General features: G+C 54.1%; 1 protein-coding gene across 10 annotated transcripts in view; it reads right to left on the minus strand.

The window, feature by feature from the left end:
• The window catches only part of LOC310884703 (uncharacterized protein), a 163,052-nt gene that overhangs the window by 37,716 nt on the left and 102,333 nt on the right, over positions 1–23,003 (minus strand). For 7 of the 10 annotated variants that reach the window (XR_014574333.1, XR_014574334.1, XR_014574335.1 and 4 more), the window contains one exon: positions 20,654–20,747. Coding sequence is in view for 4 of the 10 variants with exons in the window: in XM_083806801.1 (XP_083662927.1) it covers positions 20,654–20,747 (94 nt within the window). In the remaining 6 variants the exon portion in view is untranslated. Of the gene's footprint in view, positions 1–2,217; positions 7,259–7,335; positions 7,375–20,653; positions 20,748–23,003 lie in introns of those variants that run through there. The other 3 variants (XR_014574336.1, XR_014574337.1, XR_014574338.1) reach the window with 3 other exon arrangements.

The following is a 23,003-nucleotide window of genomic DNA, read 5'->3' on the forward strand; positions in this document are numbered from 1 at the left end:
TCCTCTCTGCTGCCTGTTTCAAAGCTTTGAGGTACGGGAGAGACTGAGAACAGAGGTACGGACAGCTCGGCACCGGGGGCGAGGGAAAGGAGGCAGCGGGCAGACGGGGCCAGCTCCGCGTGCCTGCAACGTCCCCGTCCTCGCTACACGGAGCCTTCCCCTGCACGGGCCGCGCTCCTCACACACGCAGCCGTTATCTGAAGGCAGGGAACGCAGACCGTTATCCCTGGCTCTATCGGATCAGTTCCTCCATTCTTTTATCTTCTCGTATTGAGGAGATTAAAGCGCTGCCCTGCTCAGGGCAGCCGCCCCCGAGAGGCAGAGGTGCTGACGTCCGCAGGGCCGGGAGGCTGTGCTGCTTCTCGCAGGACTTCTTCTATTAAAAATATACAGAGGGGTCATTTTGACACGGGCAAACACGCAGGGCAGTGCCACCAGCCACCACAGTTAAGTCCACGGGGAAGGACCCAGTCTGCGCTGTTTCGGTTTTTATGCAGACAGATTATTTTGGAAATGCAGCAGAGAAAGCCCCGCCGCCTCGCTGGCTTGTCCTCCTCAGGCACACACAGGGAGGCAGAGCTTGCTCTGAGCAAGTTTCAGCTGCAAAAGTGGGGCAGAAAACATCACTTTTGGAAATTTCCCAGCTCCAACGAGGCCACAAGTACTGGGACAGCAGCTTCACTGCTGCGCTCCCAGCTCTGGCGCGCTGCCGTCTGTCTGCCAGCCTCACCCCGTCTCCCTCAGGTAGCCCTGAAAATGGGTTGAGCGCGCTCCTCGGGCCCCGAGCAATATTTCACGGCCTTATCCCGATCTCTGGAGCTCGATCTCTGCTTACTGTGTCCTGCTCCTCTCCGCGCCGCTCGTAGGAACCCCAGAGCTGTTACTCACTCCCAACGCGGGAGCAGCTTAAATTATTTTTGCTTCCTTCTGCGCAAAGAGGCTGGACGGGGCCACGTGCGCGGGGCTGGTGCCAGGAAGGAGGCGGCAGGAGCTGGGCGCCACGGGGCCGCATCCTGCTGCTCCCAGCCCTCACCTCTCAGCACCTTGCCCCGGGGCAAAGCTCCAGCACGGCCTCGGGCCGGGCACGCTGCCGCCTCGCCAGACGGCCCCCGGCGCAAGGAGCCGTGAGCACCGACCTCGTGGGGCTCAGGAGGCGATCTCCAGGCACGGACCCCCAAGCACAGCTCTCGAGGGAGCTGCGATCGGAGCTGGGGCTGTGCTGCCAGCGTGTCGAGGCAGAACACCACTTCGCTGCAGGAGCAAGAGGGGCAGAGCCACGTGCCTGTGCGCCGGGGCTTCGCCTGCTCCAGCTGGGGGTGACGAGGGGAATCGGGATCCCGACCCTCATCTGAAGTCCTCCCCGCAGCCTTTTCCTGGAGTAGGAGCCGCCACGTCCCAGCCCCGTGCGGGCCCCCTCTTCCCTTGCAGCGCACGCGGTATCCTTTCAGAGGTTTGCTCGGGTCACTCAAGTATTACGCTAAGCTAACCAATTTACAATGCAAATGTTACATAGATTGCAAAGGGTAAATGAGTTGTATGTTGAAGGAGATAGGCTTTACCCAGACAAAAGTGGAACAGACCTGTGGCAAACTGCAATTAATGACCCGAACACATCTTCCAGAATGAAAAATTCATTGAGTCCTCTAAGGATATATAGCCCAGGCAGAAGAAATTATTCACCACCTTCTACATATCCAAAGTGTCACCAAGCCTATTTATCTGGCAAACAAAGTACTTCCCTTCAGCCTTAATATTTCTGCTCCTGTATGGTCCAGAACTTCTGGGATTTTTTAAAGCAGATTTTACAAAGACAGTGCGACCCTGGGAACGTGAAGGCTTGTGAGACGTTGGGCTAAGTAAGACCGGGGTAAAACGCAGATTCCCCCTGCAGACCTGCGGTAAAAACCCGGCGCAGGAGGTAAGAGCAGGCGGGTTCCCAGCGCTGGAGGCTCTTTGGGCAAGGTAAAAACCCTGAGCACTGTTTTTGTGCCTAGTCTCCTGTCCAGGTGTAAAGGGAGGAGAGCGTGGCTCCTCAGATTTATTCAGCACTTGTTATTTGCAAAATCGAAGTGAATAAAAGCAGTGGTTTCTTTCTGGATGGGTGCCTGGGATGTGAGAACCAACACCCCGTGGGTGCCGGAGGAAAGCTGGCTGCTGACCCGTGACATTGAGTGAGGCAATCCGCAGTCTGACCACGTGCAAGGGGAGATAAAACCTAACCGTCCCGTTGGAGGTGGCACTGCTTGTTTCATTAATGCATGTAAAGCACTTTTGCGGCCCCCAGGTGGGTTGGGAAGTGCTGTTATAAAACTGGGACTAAATCTGAGATATCCTTCTCCTTGCTTGTAACGGGAATGAACACAGCAACTGCTAAGCAGGCCCTCTGTGGTTCAAGTGATTCGGTATTTCTTTACCTTTTACTACCCCATCACCTGCGAATAAACAAAGGGAAAACCATCTCTGGACGCCGCAACTCATTTTAAGGAAAAAAAAAAAAAGTTTTCCTTTACCATAAGCAACACTTGTAGGTTTTTGCTGTGGGTGGGTGCTGTGGGGGGTGGCTTTATACAGCAGGGCTGGGGCAGAGGGGGCTGAGGGGGGCTGCCGGGGCCGGGAAGGGGCTGCTGGCCGAGCCCCCCCGTGTCTTCAGGGACGGGGGTACAAGTGCCAGGGCCGGCAGTGCCGCGGGTGCCCACGCGCTGCGGGGGCCGGCAGCTCCCAGCGCGCCCTCCGCCAGCTCTGCCCTTCTGCTACTGTTTGCTGAACAAAACCAATCCCGTAACTCCGAGCTAACCGGGTAAGCAGCACTCATCATGCCTAATTTACAAAAGAAGGGGCATATTTCAAAATATTTATTCTGCCTTTCCCAGTTGGATTGGCATAAGCATGTGGAAATCTTCAAGGAATCAAACAACTGTTAATCACCTCGAGCTATTCCAGGCTGAGTTTGCTATGTAAGCTGCCTCCCTCTGTTTACACATAAGAAGCAATGACTCAAAGAATCCTATAGAGACTATTTTTTTTCCTCCTTTTTAACGATAAGGTCTGGCCAAACGGCTTAAAGGGCCCAGCTATTTAGTATTGGAGCTGCACCTCCTCGCTCCCTCTCTGCCTGGTAATATCCACATTTGTATGCGGCGGGCGAGCGCCCGTTGGGGGGGTGGGGGGAAGCCATGGGTGCCGCAGCCCGCGGTGCTCAGCACCAGCTGGTGGGCACGGCTGGGGCCAGGCCTTGGGATGGCCAGGGCAGCGTCCTGGCTGTGCCACGGAGGTCAGCACGTCCCAAACCCGCTGCAAAACTTCCCTCCGAGGGGAATTTCATAAAGGGAACGTGTAGGAGCCAAGCGCCGAAGCAGCCTCCCAGCCACTCAGTCCCATCGCTCGCACCCCAACCCCATCGGCCCGGCGCCCAGCGATGAGCCGCCCCCTGCTAACGCCACTGCCCGCACAGCATCCACCAAGCTCGCTTCTTTTTCAATTAAACCAAGCTCCAGAGTGCTGGAGAGAAAGCAAAGGCGGGTGAGCCCGTGCTCCCTCCCCTCGCCGCCCTGGCCGGCAGCGCGCTGCGAGCATGCGCGGGTGCGGGGGGCTCTCCCGCTCGCCGTGGCACCGCTGCTGAATGCTGATGAGGGATTCTTGGTCCGACCCCAGGCACTCATTTTCAAGTAATTAACTTGGCACCACCACAGCACACAGCAGATCTCGACTTCCCCGACCAGGAGATAACTGAATTAAAAGGCCAGGTGCGGGATTATTTACGGCCCAGCTTGCTGCTTCCCCTGCTCATGTTTTTAACTCGGCGGAGGTAATGCCACCTCTCCGTCCTCTCCCACCCCACCTGGAGGCCGGCACGTTTCTGCTGTGGAGGGCAGGGGTGGGAGGCTGGGCACAGCCCCAGCACTGCCCCGGGGGTCCCAGCCCCCCCAGCTGCCCCCTCACCCTCTGTACCCTGCGGGCAGGGGAATCTGGGGAGAGCAGACTTTTTTTTTTTTTTTTAACCCATTTTTAACCCATTGCACTGATGGCTGTACACAGCATCACCTGTTATCGATGTATTTCATTCCTGGATCCGTATGGACCGAGCGAAACCCCAGCCCCTCTCTGAAGTCGCTTGCATTTGAGCTGAAGTCAGAGCTCCCGTTTGCTGCCCTGCATCCCTCCCGTCACCACTCACCCTCCTGCTCCCAAAAAGCCTCGTCTGGAGCTGCAGAGATCTGTGACCACGGGGAGAGGCGTGCGGCGCGGCGGGGAACGCCGCAGGACGGCGGGATGGAGAGGCAGCCTCGTGCCTGCGGGGCGATCGGTGAGAGCCGGCCGGCTGCTCCCGCCACGCAACGGCTGCTGCCCCTTGGGCTACGCTGGCAAATCACCCACCATTGTAAAACCCGGAGCTTTATACAGAAAAAGCCAAGCCCAAACCCAATGAGAGGTGACAGAGCTGTGATGGCGCTGCCCGCAGCCCCCAGAGCAAACCCCTGCAGGGCTGACAGCAGGAGGGGCAGAACGATGCCCCAGGTCAGCAGCGGGGAACGACCCCAAAGCCGCCCCAAGCTCAGCCTCTGCCAAGCCCTGGCCCCGAGGAGCTCCCCCGGCCTCGTGCTGCCTTGCAGAGGACGAGCAGCGCCGCTCGCGCCATGCAGGCCCCGCTCCACGCACGGGGCGAGCACCGCGGCACACCAGGCTCCGGAGGAAGGCTGCCGAGCGGTGACATATGAGGATAATGAGCGCTGACACACGGAGATACGGCCAAACTGAAAGCTACATCCTATTTAGCTTTTAATTTGGATGCTCATAGAGTGGATTCTGAAGCCCTGCTTCATCACCGCTCTTTAAAATGGATCTGACTTACAGGAAACAGCCTGATGTGAGGCTGCATTACTTATGAACTTGACTTGAATACCAGCAGCCGTTCCCCTGATACCCGCCCTGCAAAACGCCGCGGCATGGATCAGGAAACCCACGGCACGGCCCCAACCCCCAGACCTCCCGGCACCCCAGCACCTCGCCGTTTGTTTCCCCTGTGCAGTTTGGGGCCAGACCCAGAGACCAGAGAGGAGCGCTGCTAACCCTGCTGCCCCGGCATCCCTGCACCGGAGCTGGCACAGAAATAACGGCAGCGATGGCCGTGCTCCTGTCTGTAACCCGGCCGCGTCTCTAACCCACGGCTACGAGCAAAAGGGCCCACCGGTGTCTTGGTTGGGTCAGTCTCTACTTGTCCTCGCTTCTTACACACTTTTTCTTGGGCATAGCTGATTGTGATGAAGTATTATAATTACTAAATATTAAAGTACTCAAGGCATTACAGACCAAACCCAACCACATTATTTTGCCCTGTATCTCAAAATATTCACAAGGACAAGACCTCCCCAAGCCAAACATCCACTCTTTTCCAACGTTCACATGTAATTTAAACCAGCTAAAACCGATTTTTGATAATACCTTATGGACAGAGACCTTCGGTTACCCGTCACTGTTCTCATCCCTGCTTTTGCTCCCTTCTTTTCAAAAGCAATTCCAGGCTGGCAGCACAGGAGAGGCCTCCCCGATCCCGGGTAACGGCCTGGCCTCTATGCAGAGTGGAATAGAGTTAGAATGAACGCTCCAGAAACCCTGACAGCCCGTTTAACAAGGTGTCTAACATCCCATTTCCTCTGCACTTCCTCTCTCCTTAATCCTTTTATGCGAAACTCACTCAGGAGTAAGCACGTGTGAAATTGAGGACTCTCTAATACACATTGCACGACACCGGCTCACTGAAATGGAGTGTCTCAGCCTTGTTCCGTCAAACAGTGCCAAGAGGAAGCCGACGTTAATCAAAGAGTCTTTGCCACGTGTCCAGGGCCTTGCGCACCCGCAGAGCAAATAAACGGCTTTCCTCTCCCAACGCTTTCATCTCCTCGAAGTCCGACGGGGCTGTTCGGGGGACGGGAGGGTGGGAGCGCAGCGCGGCAGGGGGCACCGCGCGCCGCAGTGCCCAGCCACTGTTGCAGCAGGGGCAGGGGATGCTTATGGGGCCGCAGGGTTCTGCACCAAGCCCCCGTTCGGCAGGCGATGCCTACCGGCAGCACGAGGCAGCCCCATGGCTGCTGGACATACCCAGCTTCCCAACCCGAAGCAAGGCACGAGCATGGCGCAGCAGCACCCAGCTCTGTTCGGAGGCAGGGGCAAGGCAAGCAGCTCTGAAGAGCAACACAGAGGACAGGATTGAGCCTGGAGCAGCTCAGGCCTCCCAGAAATCAGGCTGAGCCCACTTCAAGGATTCTTCCCTCGTTTCCCCTGAGTTAAGCAGCCCGGCTGCGAGGTTTGCTCGCAGCAGCACTAGGAGGAGCTGCCAGCCCCGCGCACCAGCAGTCGGTGCCAGGCTCCCCTGCCAGCCAGCACCAAGCAGCCTTGCGGAGACGTTAGGATTTCTCACGCGGCAGCACAGAGATGTGCAAAAAGTCACTTTGCGAGGCGAAGCTGCTTGCAAGGGGGGTCTGGCACGTGGCAAGGTGGCTTGGCATGGATGATCTGCAGAATCAGTTCGGCTGGTTTCAGGTCTGAGGATCTCAAAAAACGTATTCATTGCTCGTAGCCGCAGCAGTTAGCAAGGTTTTACTCAGGGACGTGGATTTTTAAGCAGAAACCCTTTTCTAGAGCAGGAAAAGTGAAGACAGAAAGGAAACCAAACACCCGCCAGATAAATTCCCAGGGAATATTTCCACTGGTTTTGTGTGTTTTTTAATCACAAGCCACATTCTCCTAAGATTTGAGCCATTTGCTATATAACACTGGGTACAACTTATATCTGGGGGATAATATGCTGCAATTGCAGGAAGACAGACTTGATCCAATAGGTCTATTATCTCCCCCCGTTACTATGATCCTGTCCTAATTAGGATCTCACACAGTCCAGATACACCAGAAGTCAATGACAACTTCATTTATCCAAGGGCTTCGGTCTAGGAAAGCTGTCTGGTGTTTTTAAGTCACCATCAAGCAGGTATTGATTCGGCGAAGTCAGGAAATGATGCTTCATTTATGTGCTTCAGCCTGGAATTCGGGGTGTGCGTTCCTGCTCAACGGGTGGCCCGCGAGCACGAGCACTGAGCCGGCCCTGCACGAGGAGAGGGGCTCAAATCCCGAGCTTCCCTCTTATTCTGCCCACCAGCCTTTCTGAGGGTTAAAATTCAGGGCAAATCAACAGACGCTGGGATCAATAAGGGATGCCGGGGAGTGATTTGCATCTGTGCTCTCAAACCTCTGCTGGAAGAAGCGCCTGGAAAACACACAATTTACAGCATCAGGCTGGTATGGCAAGAGAGAATCCTTCTAATTGCAGGGTGGAATGCAGATTACAGACCTGGAGACGATGAGCAGTGCTAAAACCAGTGCCTAAAAATAAATAAACACACAATATAAAGCCCCAAGTGAATGAGATTTCTGTATTATCATCACACCGTGTAAATGATAGCGTCCCTCCGGATTAGCCGATGGAGAGCGGGCTGGGGTGTTGGAAAGATAAGGCGCTTTTAATCTGCACGCATAATCAGCTGAAGGGAAAATATAAAATGCTAATAACAAATTGGAATTCAATCTGAAAAGGATGCACCAAACACCAGAATCATTTTCCCCTTCTTGCCTTTGGGGAAAAAAAAAAAAAAGGCAAGCCAGCCTGCTCCCACCACCAGCCTCCCGGCGCTCCCTGTCTTCCCCTTAATTTCCCCTGCAAAACACTTCATTATAACACTTTGGGGGTAAAATCATCACACAAATAGCTTGGCCCCCATTTTGCTCTGCCCCATACATCCGACTTTATGTTTTAAATGGATCGCTTTGCTTGTGACTAAATATAGAGCGGGTCTCAGCATCCCTCGCTAGGTGGAACACTATAAAGGTAAGTGGCACCATACATCATCTTAAAAGGTGGCTTATCTGGAGAGGAGGTGCAGGAAATATTGTGCGAGGGGCTGTCTGCATCTGAGGCGCAATTGGATTCCATTTTTCCTTCTGAAATAGGGAATGGCAAGTATGTTGGTAACGCCTGGAAAATAACGCTGGAGCAGGGGGGCAGGAGGCACTCACCGGGGCTGGACCCCCCGTGCCCCCAGCGGGGCCAAGGCCCTGGATGCCCAGCCCGAACCTCCCCAAGCTGCCTGCCTCTGCCCAGGTCACCAAGGTGCTTTTACACCAGCTCCTGCTCCTCGATCCCAAAAATGCTCAGATGCAGCCCTGCCGGGGATGGGTGCCGTAACACGGCGAAGGCAGCGTGCTCCTCGCGGCCAGGTGGTGCCACCCCACCTAGCCCAGAAAGCTCTTTTCCCTATTCCAAACAGTCACGTAAAACCGAAAGGCAATTTCTCTTTGTAACAGTGCTGATCCCGGGGGCTGAAGCGAGTCACATCGTGGGCAGTGTGGGGCGAAGCCTCGTGCATACCTTCACGGGGTGAGGCCATAAGGAGCCGCTCCGATCACCCCGCAGCTGGACGGAGTGAGCATTTCGGCACTCACCCCTCTGGTAGAGGGTCTGCTCCTTCCTACCGCACAGAGCAACACTTCCATGCCTCCAGTAGCGGTCAAAAACATCCATTATTTAAGCCTTACAAAACATTTCTGAGCAGAATTAAGGGAGATCATAAATATTTCACGCGATTTCTGCCTAACCCTCTCCACTTAAAACAAACAGAAGGGAAAGCAAACAACGTCCTCTCCTCCCATCCCAGCCGCCATCCCAAACAGCCCCAGCACCACGGCAAAGAGACCGGCGGTCCCTGGTGAACCAGGCTGCTGCTCGTCATTAGGTTCCAGAATCAACATCCTGACCCGCACGGGGGATAGGATGCAGCTGTCCTGCTTTTCGATTCCCCCACCACAGCACAACGACCACGGGGCAGTCTCTTTGCGTGTCTTCACCCAGCCAGCCCAGCTCCCAGCACGGCAGGCGAGGCTACCTGCAGACCAAGCAAGGCCCCTCCGTTGCACTTAAGGCTCTTTCTTCCATGTCCTCAGCAAACGGAGGCTCCACGGCCATAAAGAAAATCCGGCATCAACGCCGAGATTTGGGGTTAAGCCACGGGCTGCAGCAAACTGCGCGAGCCCCCCTGACAGCGTATTTATCTCCTCCCCACGCCTCGGCTCAGATGCTGCGAGCAGGGCAGATTGCCTATTGCACACACGCGTCCAGATCCTGTGTGTTGGGCAGGAAGATTATTGAACAAAAGTAAGTGATAAAAGCACGGGCCAAAAAGATGTGTTACAGTGTTTTCCTTTGAGGCAAAGACAAAGAAGACACTTTGCTGTTTGTTGTGCCAGAGAATCATCTCTGATTGTTTGTGTCACAGTGGCAGATAAGTGCAAAGGAGATAGATGTTCTGTCTCCGAGGCACAGTTCTCATCTGTATAGTATAAATTTATGCCTGCTGGTTGCAAGCCTCATGATTCAGAGCCGGTATATGACTGCGATCGGAGCAGAGGAAAGCCAGTGCCTTCACGCTTGACGTTGATCTGCTTCATCCGTGCTGTCAGCCGGCCCCTGAGAAACGTCCCCTCCGCTTAGAGCTGGGCTCTGCCGGGCTGCTTGGCGGCTCCTGCTCCGACCCAGAGCCCTGCTCCCTTGGGAGAGTGCTCCCATCCCATCCCATCCCGTCCCGTCCCATCCTATCCCATCCCGCCCCGCAGTCTGGGATTCCTTCCTTCCTCCAGCCCCCAAGCACAGAGCTGTTTCTCTGCCCAAACCAAGCACGTAAGGCTGGAAAGGAGGCAGGTGCCTTGGGATGCAGCCAGCGCGATGCTCTGGGAACTCGCCGCCTCCTTTCCAGGCACCCGGCCACCACGTCTGCAGTTACAGAAGTCAGCCGCAGAGCATCGGCTGCCCTGTCGGGATGGCGGACGCCACGTGTGATAGCTGCCTGTTTGTGCTGTAAGTATTCACCGGGGCACTATCAAGATAAATATATAATCAAAATAATTATACTCAAACTGAGCTGAAAGAGCATCTCGGCTTCAGCATTCACTCATTCATTCAATACCTCGTTAATTACGCACACCTTACAGTGCTCTGACGGCTGCCAAAATCAGCCTTGGAGAGGTTAACGAGGCAGCGGTAAGTTTTCCTACGCAGCACCGCACGACGACAGCCGACGCACGTCAATGCCGTGACAATTAACAGAAATCTGCCCAGAGGTGTCTGTGGAAGAAGCAGAGGGGGACCCAGCCCTCTGGTCTGCACGCATACTTTTGCCAAGAGTACTTTCCACCGGGGGGACTGGCACCCACCGCCCCCAGGCAGGCCGCTCGCCGCGCGCCCTCGTGCCTTGGGGCTGTTCGTGCGGTCGGGAGCGAAGATGAAAGAACGTCGTGCCTCTCCGCTCCTGCCTTCCCCTCCAGAGCGCGAAGTTTGTTTGCCTGGGTCTGTAACAACCCCAATTTCCCCCAGCCGCTGATTGCTAATTTCATCTGGGCACATCTCCTCCCGTCCCGCCGGCCGGGGACCCCGCAGGAAATGAGCTCTGCTCCGTGCCCGGCCGCTCTGCGCCCAGCCCGGGCTTCATTTCCCCTTGTGATGATCAAGGGACTTCCTTTTTTTTTTTTCTTTTTTGTCTTTTGGGACCTCTGAAGGCAGGGAGATAGACGGAGCCAAAGACAAATGGGGAAGTTCACTGGAGGCCCAGGTTTCCACCACAAATCACCCCCGCCAGGGAAGGTTTTATTGCGGGAGTTTCTGGGTTAACCCAGCACGGGAGCTGCGCAGTCAATGATTACCCGCGCCGTGCCTCTCCGAAATCAGACCCCAGCTCCCCAGGGATTCCCAGGTACCATTTCCCCTGGGAGTTTAACGAGCAGCACACCTGAAAAGCCCTCCTGTGCTCCCCGTTCTGGGTCAGCAAGTGCTGCCAAAGCCTTTCTGCACAGCGCTAACGCCCCCAACAAGAAAAGCCATCCAGCCTTGCTCCAGGGCTCGGGTCCGGCCCCGGCCACTGCCAGCTTCTCGAGTGGAGGGGCCAGCTCCTGGGCCGTGGACACTGTCTTAGGAGATGGATTTTTCACCTGTAAAAGTGATCTACGCTCCCTCTCCTCTCCTGGATGCCTTAGTCAAAAGAGAAAATGGATCTTTTAAAGATACATGTATCCATCACTGTTATTTACATTCTAATATGCGTACACAGCTCTGCTCCAACAAGGGAAATGTAAATCAGATGGACATCGTTCCCTGAATGCCCTAAAGAGCTCCTTTCCCCCAAATTAGAATAGAAAATGCTCTTTTAAAATGCACCTTTAATATGTAAAAGCTGCTGCATCCTGACTCTAAATAAACCAAACTTGAGCTACATGCCAAATATCTTAGATAAAGGACAGGTAAGCTGGTAGTATCTGGCCAAGGAATCGGTCCTAAACAGCTATTTATATTAATGCAAAGAAGGTACAATGTTCCTCCTCTTGATATATGCTGCAGTGGGATATAGTTTTGTCCCACTAGTGAGAATAAAAACGTACAGTTCATGATAGGCAAAGTCACGTGTGAGATAAAAAGCTCCAACTATAATATATGTCTTCACCATGTATTCTCTTCAGGATTTTCTTTAGATCTTTGGATGACAACAAGAAAACACTTACTCAAGGTTAGACACTGCTCTCCGGGCTTTTTAATAACCATTCCCCACATCCTGGGGGACTGCGTCTGCAAAATAAGGCAAACAACTTCAGCTGCTGGACTTGCAGCGAGGAGGAGGGCAAGGAGGAGGAGGCCTCACGCACGCCTTTGTTTCTGTTCTGCCGGGCTTGTGGCTGCCCCGCGCACGCGAGCTGTGGGGCGAGCCGGGGCAGGGCAGGCGGCGGTGCCACGCAGGTGCTGCTCTCCTGCACGTGCCCAAGGGGTTTGGGGACGGGGGCTGGCCTCCGGGGTCTTCACGGAACAGGGGCGGCTCCAAAACAAACCTCACGAACGCTGTCAGACTCCTAAAACAGCCACGAAAACCACGAGCTGCACTGCCCGGAGGAACTGGAGGGAGACGCGTGCCCGCACTAAGACCAAAGCAAGAGCAAAGCTCTCCCGCGAGGCCAGGGCTGTGGGGCAGAGGCTCACACCCGCCGCCCTCCCTGCCCGTGTAGGCACCAGCCTCTCCTCTCCCAGCAGACCCGGGTCAGGCCCACGGCGTGGAAATGCACAGCACCACCAGGCAGCGATGCTATCTGCCGGCACAGCGCCAGCCGGGGCCGCGCGATCCCTCGCCGCTGATACCATCTCCCCGGTGGAAACGGGGAGAGAGATAAAGCAAAGCGCACGGCTGCACAGCTCAGCCTCCCCCCGGGCTGCGCTGGAGGCAGCCTCTGCCGCCACGAAAGGGGCTCGGAGGTAGGGCAGGCACTGCGCATGGGCCAGGGCTTCGTGCCACGTGGCCGTGGGGCTGTTCTGCTCCAAGGACGCGATGTGCGGGAGCCAAGGGTGCACGGACACGATGTGCAGGAGCCAGCCTCACCTCAACGCCCGAGCAGCAGCCACAGGGCTGGCCCCTCGGGTTTTTTGTTTGCTGACCCTTCGCACGTGCAGCAAACGCGCACAACCCACAGGCAGGCAGAAAACATTTTGTCTCGCAATCTGAAAATTCAGCCAGTGACATTTCTGCAGCTGCCGAGCCACCGACGGGAAACAAAAAGCCCACTGCAGCTACAGAGCAGGCTGCCCGCGTCCTTCTCTCCGCCAGCATGGGTCTGGGAGTGACCACGGGGAATGGCTTGGCCCTGCTTGTCCTGGCAGCCCACTGCGGTCCCACCTGAGTGGGGATTTCACTGAACTGAAAATCGAGCAATCTTAAATGGATCTTAAAGAGGAGCTACTGAGCTCCCCTCCTCTGCAGCTCAGGCATCCTTCAAGCAGCACCTTGCTCCCGGCTGTTCCAGTGTGCTTCACTGCAAATACTCCCCCCTTTTCTCTTTTTTGCTGACTACTGAAAAAATACACTTTTATACCCCCTGTCCTGGAGCCGCAGTGTTATAATTTGCTCAGTTTGATATTCCTGCCAGCCCCAAGACAAAGCTTAATCGGGCAGTGAAAGTGGCAGTGACAATGAAGCACAGAGGGAATGCTTCTCCTGCTGGGTCGCTGCTTTTTGCTGTCCCCCCGTCCAGCAATAACACATTCCCTACACCCACAGTAAAGGTTTGCTGCTGTCTGAAAGGAAGGGGAGGGACGGAAGGCCGGGGGGAGCACAGACAGTGCAGGAGGCAGCGAGGAGTCCCGAGGCCAGAAGGAAGGAGGACTCTCCTGCCTTCACACCCTAGGTCCCCACCGCAGGGTGGGGATGGGACAGGGGCAGCACCCACGTCCTCTTCCCCCTGCAGTGCCCGTGAGCCATCAGCCCACCAAAGGCAACCATCTCCTGAAATCGGACGGCCTCTTCCATGTAGCACGGCCGTGCGAGCGAGCGGCGCAGCACGCTCCTTCCCTGTGCTCACCTGGGAGAAGAGCCAGGCTTCATCTCTCTCATTGCAGCTTCTCGTTATTCTTCTCATTAAACCCGTTTCGTAATTCCACAGCGTTAATCGACCACGATCGGGGAACAGCGAGTGTGGGAAGCGAGTTGGGAGCAGCGCCCGCAGCGGGGCAGGAGCAGAGCCGCGTGCGGGGCAGCTCAGCCCCGGCCCCTGCCACCCAACAAAGCGGCACGTCAAACCCCAAACTGTGCCAAAAACGGGCGGCTAGCTACACATATCCACCGGGAAACAACCCGGCTATTAGAACACAGGGCCGGCTATTATTGTGGCGACCCGTCAGCTGTAAATGACCCAGGATATTTTGGAAGAAAAAACAATTTGCTTCCACTATTTACTTCTTTCTCCCGTTCTTGACCCTGAGATCGCGCAAATGTTTTTCCGCGCCTCCGCTGTGAAAGAGACACTCTCATCAAGGAGGAGTAAATCACAATAACAGGGAAATAAACCTTCCCCTGAAATGAGCCTGCTTCATTTATTTATCCGTCTCCCTGGCCTCACGGGCGTCCCCATGCAGGCGCACGAGCGGCGGCTGCTGGCTGGGGGAGCCTCGGTGTCCGGGCAGGCGCGCGGGGCAGGCGGGCACCGTTCCCCTTTAAATCCGACCCAGGTAATGAAACCGCGCCAGAAAATAGCGTGGGTGCATCTGGGAGCAGTAGAAAACAGTTAGATCTTCATAGAGCCATAAAGAAGTAAACAGTAGGCTGCTATGAAGATCTATGGGACCCCGCAGTGCCATTGTCTTCAAAAGGAATTAAAAACAAATTGCTGAGGGCCAGCACATAATTTAGAGACTCACGGCAATTTTATGACTTGCTAATGTTCCTAATTACATGCCCGTGAAAGGCTTAATTAATTGGGGGATGTAGCAAAAAGTGGAGCCTGTGTTTGTTATCATGGTTCCACTGCATTGATTTTAGTGCCTATGGAGAATTTAGGGCCTCTTTATTTGCACAAAGAAAATGCAAGTCTCTCGAAAAAATGCACATTAAGATCAACCCCTCGCTGCTATCTAATATACTTTCCTCTACTTAACCAAAGTGCTTGTAATCATATTTTGTAAATGTTGGTGCCGTTAATTGCATTGTGAGAGAAAATAGGTTCCGCTCGACTGGTCGTGGAGAATTTTATAAAGTTCTTCTCCTGCTCCCGATCCCGAGGACTCACAGAAACTCATCCCAAGTTGCTGCGGCGGCGGGGCCGCCCCGCTGCGTGCGGCCCCTTCCCCGTGGGCAGGATGCGGCAGGGCTGGGGTGCAGGGAATTAACCCGCAGGCCCCGTCCCGTCTTTCCAAAGCACTCCCAGTATCGCCAGCCCAAGGCTTTGCTGATTTTCTAGAGGAGAGGGCCTTGCCAGAAATCAAACACACCACGCTGCAGCGCCTCTTCCCGAAAACACCCCCGGGAGCTGAGCGCGGAAGTCCGCAGTGAACGTCTTTAACCAGAAAATAACTTATTTCTGGTGAGCATAAAAACACGAGACAAAAACAGCGAGTCGGAGAGCACGGGAACCCCGCGGCGCCGTGGAGCTGGAACATTACAGCTGCCTCTCTCCAGGCCGTGCTAGGAGTTTGCACTTACCCACATCACAGAACCAGGCAGGACGAAGCAGCCGGGCCAGCCCCTTCCTGCAGGCCTCAAAGAGAAGCCAGGGCAGGACAAAGCCGGCCGGGGAGCACCTGAGGGCGCCCGTTTGGGAACCGAGAACGAAAGGGAAAGGGGGAAAAGCAGCAGGCTGCTGGGACTCCTTCTGACGGAGCAACGCACCCAGAAGTGCTTTCCTCCTTTCCCAGAGGTACGTGTCCATGCTGGGATCGCTCCATGCGGCCGGGTGGGCACACTGGTGCTGCCATGGCCCGGCACTGCTGGTGCCCGAGCTGTGTGGGTGTCCGGTGGAGTGCAGGAGAGAATCATTTCACTGAGATTAAGAATAACTTGATTCCAGAAGCTTAAAACCAGCATTTAGCCCCACTAAATCATGAAGCTTTTTCCTTTCACCTCTCTTGCACCACGAACACCAGCTGAGCTGTGGGATACCCGTGCCTCCACCCGCATCAGCACCCTGCTGGTGGCCTGCCAGGCTGCTGTCCCCGAGCAAGCTGCACTCGCGCTCCCGAGAGCCTAAATGAAATGCAGGCAGCAGGCAGCGAGCTCCAGCCCTACCTTGCAGCATAGGTCAGGAAAGAGAGAAACTTGAAGCAGCGGTTTTGCTTGGGACGTTCAACAATTAAATCCCCCGGGGTGCAGGATTTGGCGATGGCCAGCGGCAGCCCAGGCAGCCCCTCGCTACCTTCGCCCTCCGCGCACCGTCCCTGCCTTGCAGCGCCGCTGCAACGGGGAGGGAGAAAAGGCAAAGGCAAGTTTGTCTGCTGCTCTTGAGAAAAGGAGACGTCTCTCGAAATATAGTTGGTGCTTTGACGATAAGACCTTTGACAGGAACATGAATGACATGAATACTTTGATCTCTAGTCTCAGAAGCTTCAACAGCAATTATGAGTCAAGAGGGGTGAATGTGGGCAGCAGCTACAGCAATGCCCCAGAGGGTGGTGAGGCAGTAATTAGAGACAAAACCCAGAGCATCTCTGCCTGCACCACGCACACGAACCAGGGAGGAGGTGGGCTGGGGGAAACCTCCGCAAAAAAAAAAAAACAACCCTTCTTCTTCTGAGAGATATAAAATCGACAGGACTTTATGCATTTCAAAGCGAAAATCTTCAAAGACAGGTAAAATGCTAATTCTGCTAATGTAGGTTTTTATGTATATGCTCTGAAAAGGTAAAGCAAATTAATCACCAGCTTTACCCCCTAATATATATCTGTGTTACAAATATATTACAGCATGTCAGATCTAAGGAGATCTATCTGAACAGCGGTGGTTAAAAGAGCATTTCCCTTTTCATGCTCTAATACAGTTATTTTGATCTTTCAGTCTTCATATTTTTTGTTCTCATCAAAGGAATGATGGTGCCAGAGATTAGGATGTTATTTATTTCCCTTTCGCTGTCCTACCCCTGTTAATCACTCCTCGTGTCAACAGCTGCAGTGGCGGCGGTGCCGGCAGCGCCCGCGCGAGGCTGCCCACGCTGCCCGCGTCCTCCCCGGCTGCCCACCGGCACCGGCGTCCCCCAGGGTCACCTCCAAACCCCGCCGACCTTCCAGGCTGATGGAAATGCAATGCAAATCGAGGGCAGGGAGGGGAAGGAGATGCCTGCAGAGGGGCGGCAGCGGTGCCGGCTCAGCCTTCTGCGGTCGTGGAAAGCGTCAGAAGGAAGAGGTGGAAGCGCTGCGTGTGTGGGACTGGCTGCGGCAGCACGGTACGGAAATCCCTGCTCCAAAGCACCCACAGCCTGAAGAGACCAGGAAAACAGAGAATGCAAGGGGGAGGAGGTGCAGGGCCGGGAGGTGGTGGCTCAGAGGCTGCTGCCCGGCTCCAGCATATCGAATCTCCCAGCGCGGCCAGCGTCTTCCCGTTCCCACTGGGATGCTACAGGTCCACGGGCAGAGCAGAGCCCTTTGCTTTCCTATGGTGTGCCCTGGCACCCTGCAGAATTTGACGTTTTGGTGTTTCTTTGAGTCCCACTTGCCTGGGCTGTTTCCAGACACCTCCTACGGAATTTGCACATCCATCCCCGCAGCCAGCGCGGCGCGTTGGTGCTCAGCAATGCGCCCAGGGAGGCTGCGCAGCCCGAACACCCGTCCCGGGGCCGCGGGGAAGCACAGCACCGATCGGCATACTGTAGGCACTGCTTGGCTGGGATGGGCAGGGCGAGGAGGAGTTTGGGTTTGGGGAGAGTTTGGCTTTGCTCTGGAAAAGCTCCCGCAGAGCCCAGGTGGGTGACAGCACCCGCAGGCTCGGGACAGCGCGACCCTGGAGCTTCAGCCCACGCAGCCTGCAGCAGGTCAAGGCCTTCCCTGACATATTAAGACACAAATCCGAAATCCGGTGATGACCAACCTCACGGCTGGGCTGTACCGGGGCGCCTCACCCAGCTCACAGCAGCAGCACGCTGCCAGACCCAGGGCCCAGCTCAGCACCCATGGGGGAGCTCGCTCCCGGCGCTGAGCATCCCTGTACCATGTCACTTCAAGCACAACCAGCTCGGACACAACGCGAGCAGGTATTTCCAACGCGTGCCAAAGGGTTAACTAGTCTTAGTGCCAGGGGAAGAGAAAACTAAGAAAAAGACTTCTGTCCTCTCCAGAAACGACCCTTTGGCCATTATCACTTCTTTACAGGCCACCGACGTACACAGGCATGGCACAAAGGCAGGCATAAGGGTTTTACAGATCTAGTCAGTGAGTTCACGAGTAAGATCTTCTACACAACTGACACCGGAGACCCAGGCTCCCCTTCCAGTTGCAAACTGGACGGGCATAGCCATGAAGCAGGAGGAGATCCTGCCGGAGGCTGGCTGCAGCACCCACCCCGCGATGGGCAGGGGGGTCACCAAACCTACAGCTCTCTAAAAGGTCACAGGTGCAGGGTGACATTTCATCTATTTGTCTACAAAGCTGAGATCTGACAATCAAAATTAAATAGGAAGCACAAACGCATATGCACGTGTAGGAATGCACTCAGTAGATCCTCAACGGGTCTTTAAAAATAATAAAAAAATAAGTTTAGCAGTGAGCATGCCGCATTCCTAACGGATATGAATAGAACGGTTTGTAGCGGTTTGAGAGAGAGGGAAAGCAGGATGGGGACGTGGGAAATTCAGCTGGTTTGCTGTGCAGACCCCAAGTACAGAACCGTCCTCGTCCTGTGCTTTGGGCACAGGTGACACCCGCGGGTTTGAGCAGAGCCCACCCGCACCCAGCCCCTTCGGCCACCTTGAGCCCGCAGGGCTTGCTCTTGGCAGTGGGCGCATTTTTATCCCTACAAGTTTGCATCATCTTCCAGACAGACCTCGGCTGTAGAGTAAGAACAAGAGCTGCTGCAAGCAACCGTCAGCCCCTGAGTATCAAAACACTGTTTAAAGGACCACATGAGACCCCAGGCCAAGTCGGAGGGCTGCTTGCTGTGTTTGCAACTAGCTGGAGCGGAGAGATGAAGAACTTGTGAGGATGGTGGAACGCAGGTGTCCGATAATTCTTTGCAGAGATTAACAGAGCAGGTGGACTTCGGGCATAACTAATCCTTGAGAGACAAGGAAAAGGCTGCAGGAGCCGATGTCTTTGAAATAGGTTACACCAGTGACATTGCCCACCATCAGCATTGTGTTCCTTGCCTTTAAAATGCTGACACTTACAGGTTTGATGGTAACTAGACTGTATAGGGGCACCTTTGCTTTCACATCAGATCTGCTGACATGAACAAGAGTCGATTCAGATGGGCATCCAAACATTAAAGTCCTTGCCTATTTCCATAAAATGATTGGCAGCATGCCTACTGCTAGCGGCTGGTAGCACTGCTGATAAATGGCATCTTGATAAAAACTTTGGCCTGTTTTAAGGGAAAAAAAAAAAAAAAGCATGCTCTTATTCTAATTCACTCAGCTTCTGACAAATGAGACATCTCGCCTCTAAAAACTAGATCCATCTCGCATCTTTGCTCTGTACGCAGAGAAAACAGTGTCAGGAGGGTAAAGATGATGCCTAGAAAAAGAGAAGGGGGTTTCCTTCCCAGGTCTTGAACTACCGAAACTTTGCAAGGAGCCCTGTAGGTACAATCTAGCTAGAGGAGCTGAAATACCAGGTCACTTCTGAGATGCAGGGACCTGACCCATGGAACCGGTTTCCTCCTGCAACTGAAATGCTAACAAATGCACGATTCTCAGAAAGAAAAAAAGGGACTGCACAGTTCACTTGCTGCCAATTCCCAGCTAATCCATCAGTAGATCAATGCATGGAAAAGAGGAGGAAAAAAAGCTAATTTCAAGCCCTCGTAATATTATTATTCGGTTTTTGTAGCTTCTTTAAGCACTTAATTCTAGGTATTTTTCTTAACTTAGGGTTTAAAAATGGCTTCTAAAATGAATCTCAATGTTATAATGGGTGCTTTTTCCCCCAGAGATCGAACCTCTCTCTTATACCTTTGCGTTTCAAATCTCACAAAAATTGCAGGAGTTGGGCGTCCCTGCTGGGCTCCCTGGCAATGCGGACACTGAGAACACCGCGGACCCAGACCGCACCTGAAAATAGATGCAGGGCAGTTGACACCACCTCTACCCATTTATTATTTGTTCTTTTAAACAGATGTTGTGTCGTCCTGTGGTGTAGAGAGAGAATGAAGCTGCATGCCCTTCTGCTCAGCAGCCAGGGAACAACGAGGCAATGCCACAGCCACAACGTTTTGCGACCTTCGCAGGAGACCCACGAGGACACAGCTTGGAGCAAGAGCTCGATAGACACTGAGAGGGGATGCTCAAGGTTTCTGGAGGAGATCCCGTTCCCCTGGGACTAAAAGGGCTTTGCTGTTAAAATTCCTTAAACAGCTTTGAAAATCTCAACAACAGCAGATAGCGACTGACGGCACCTGACGGACCTCCCTCTGCAACACCACCAACTTCATTTGCTCACGTAAAAGCCACCCGATTACCTCTTGATGCACCAAACAGTAACAGAGAGGGGTCCATGAGCTCTCACTACTGATGTGACGGTGACAGCCGAGGACAAGGGCAACCCAGGGGTGCGCACTAAAGCCTCAGAGGACCCCGGCTTGCTGCTGCTGCTGGCAACAACCTGCGCACACGCGGACCCTACGGAGCCGGCAGCAGAGCTCACCTAAAGCAGCCCCTGATTTACTGAGCCGCTGCCCTCCCCTTCTCCTTCCTGCCGCAGCGCTGCTCCAGATGTGCTGCCAGCTGTGGTGACACCACTGCCGAGACAACTAATAAATCCGACCGCAACGAGGTGGCTGTCCCTGCGGGCGAGCAGCCTCCCGGCCTGCCCTGGCACCCAACAAGCCGAGGTCCTGCAGGCTCTCGCGCCCGGTGCTGCCCACACGGGCAGAGCAGCGCTGGTCTGTGACCAGCTCAGCCACAGGATGATGCTGAGCACCACCAGCACCGAGACAGAGCGCAGCAAAGCGCCGAGTGGCCGCAGGACGCATGGACGTGGTCTCCCTCCATTCGCTACGTGCCTGCGTGGCACTGCTGGGGGATCCTGAGCAAGCCCCGGCGTCCCAGCGCCGGTTTGTCCGTAAGCGGCACCGTACCAAACGCAATTAGCAGCGGTGACATCCCTACCTTGATCCCCGTCATGGTCTGCTGGAAGTCGCTTTGAGAGCGGGGGCTTCGAACCGGCGCCGCCATCACGCGATCTGACATCGCCGGGAATTTACTGCGGAAACAAAAAAAAAACCCCACAAGTGTGAAATGTGGCTGTCGATAAAGTAATCCTCAGCAATCAGACAAAATTAATTGTGTGAACATCATTGATCAAACCTACTTAATACATTGGGTTTGTAGAAAGCTGGAATGTAATTTCATTACCAATCTGCTCCATCCTAATGAAATTTCTAATAACACTCTAATTTTGATTTCGGTTAAGGAGAGAATGATGGAAATTTTCTTTTGCTTCCCTTGTAAGGCTTTATTTTATTGGTTTTCTGCAATACTAGGGACACTAATTTTTTTTTTAATTTGACATTTTATTAGCAGGGGGTTTAATATAGCAACATGGATAAAAAACAAAATTGCAAAACAGACAAACCTTAAAGAAATAGAATTGATGTCAAAATTAGGGAGGCTAATTTTAAAGAAATTGATTTATTTTATGAGTGGTGATTTTTTTTTTTTAAGTTGTAGCTGGTTTTCTGACCTCAAGTGATTTACATAATACTAGTTTGCCGTTCCTTTTGTCCGTAGTTCCCACGGAACAATGCTAGCAGAGCCCAGCCACTTGGGAAAGGCACTATCGAGGCTACGTTTGGTCGTGGGTAGAGTAGGGCAAGAAGAGCCAGCCCTACCCAAGCAAGACTCCCGTTAATTTGGACATAACCAAGATTTCACCCCTTGGGTTAAGCTTGAGAAGGCGCCATTCGGCCTTCCGGACTCAGTTCTGTTGGTGCACAGAGGAAGGCTGCAGGTTAATTAAATCAGGAGGGGCTGAGCACCAGGTAGAGAGCTAAATGCTGGTGCTGAAGGGGCATCTGGTGCTTGTGAAGCCTGCAGGCTTCTGCAAAGCACATTTCACCGAGGGCAGGAGAAAAGACCCAAAAACCTAACATTTCTTTGCTCTTTCTGCTATCAAGCACTGAAAATGAACAGTGCTTGTCTCTGGCATGCATGAGGGGGCAAACCCTGCTCCCAGCGCATCTGGGTACTACTGATGGCTCGTCTGGCAACACGTCCAGCGAACAGAAACCGCCTCTGCCCGGCCACAAGGCGCATGCGGTGGGATCTGCATTTCAAAGCAGAGATGCACAGGATGCACACCGGCAGCCCGCAGACGTTTGGGGGCCTCTGGGTGATGGGACAGGACGCGCCGAGCAGACAAGGGAGCAGAGAGCGTGCCTGCTTGCTGCAGGAAGGTGATGCTCTTTGACTACTGAACTGGTGCCTATCTCTGGTATTTCCATTTTCAGCAATCTGATGTGTTTTGGTGATTTATTCATGACTGGTGTAGTGAAAAATTGGAAAAGGCTAGCAGGATAGCCATGGCCTGGAGATCCAGCATCAGATTGAGGCTACAACTGAATTACTGTCAGAGGCATCATGCAAGGTTTACTCCAGCGAATGCGAAGTTGAATCTTATATTAATAACTGAACATGAACTATCGGAGAGACTGGCATGTCTGCTGCCGGGCAGGTCCGGAAAGGAGCTGTCAGATCAACACCGAGCCTGAGCAGACAAACAGGAGCTCAGCACCTCTCTCTGTACGCTCCAGAGGTGCCGTGCAGGGCAGCTGGCACTGACACAGGACCACAGGAAGGCCACTGCAAGCACTGCTAAACACTGGAAAAACACAGGGGAGTCTTGGGTTTTGCTCCGTTACAGAAGCCCACGTTAAAATACAGCCCCTCGTTTGGGCTATGATGCTAAAATGCGGCAGATGAGCACAGAGGATACATGCTGATATTGCACCTAAGTCCCAGCCCAAGAAATGCCATTTAGAAAGTGTCAGTCCCTGAGAACCGCAGCTCCGGGAGCTGCCTTCAACCCAAAGGGAGCCCAGACAGCCAGCACACGCTCTGCAGAAGGGGTTGGTTTATCCCAAAAGCAGAAGATAAACATCCCATTTGGTGCTGCCTGCAGCCACGCAAGCCCTGGGGCCATCCCCGCACCCTGGCTTAAAACAGAGGCATGGAGATGGCCCTGTCCACAGGGCACCCCTCCAGCCCTGACCTTTTGGGAGAGCAAAACAAAGCAGCAATTAACCCAAAGGGGGTATAAGAAAAGAAAACAAAAAAAAAACAAGGCAGCGGCAGAGGGGGGACGCTAAACGCCGCGTTACAGTAGCATCTAGCAGTTCTTCATAATTACAGTTTCAATTCTACATCCAGCTTCCTTCCTAATTACTGCCCTGCGGTTGGTGTGCACAGATTCAGGAGCAGCAGGGATTTTTATTTTGCTCGCACTGGTGACGAGCCGTCT

Source organism: Anser anser (assembly GCF_964211835.1).
Source record: "Anser anser genome assembly, chromosome: 20".
Lineage (NCBI taxonomy): Eukaryota > Metazoa > Chordata > Aves > Anseriformes > Anatidae > Anser > Anser anser.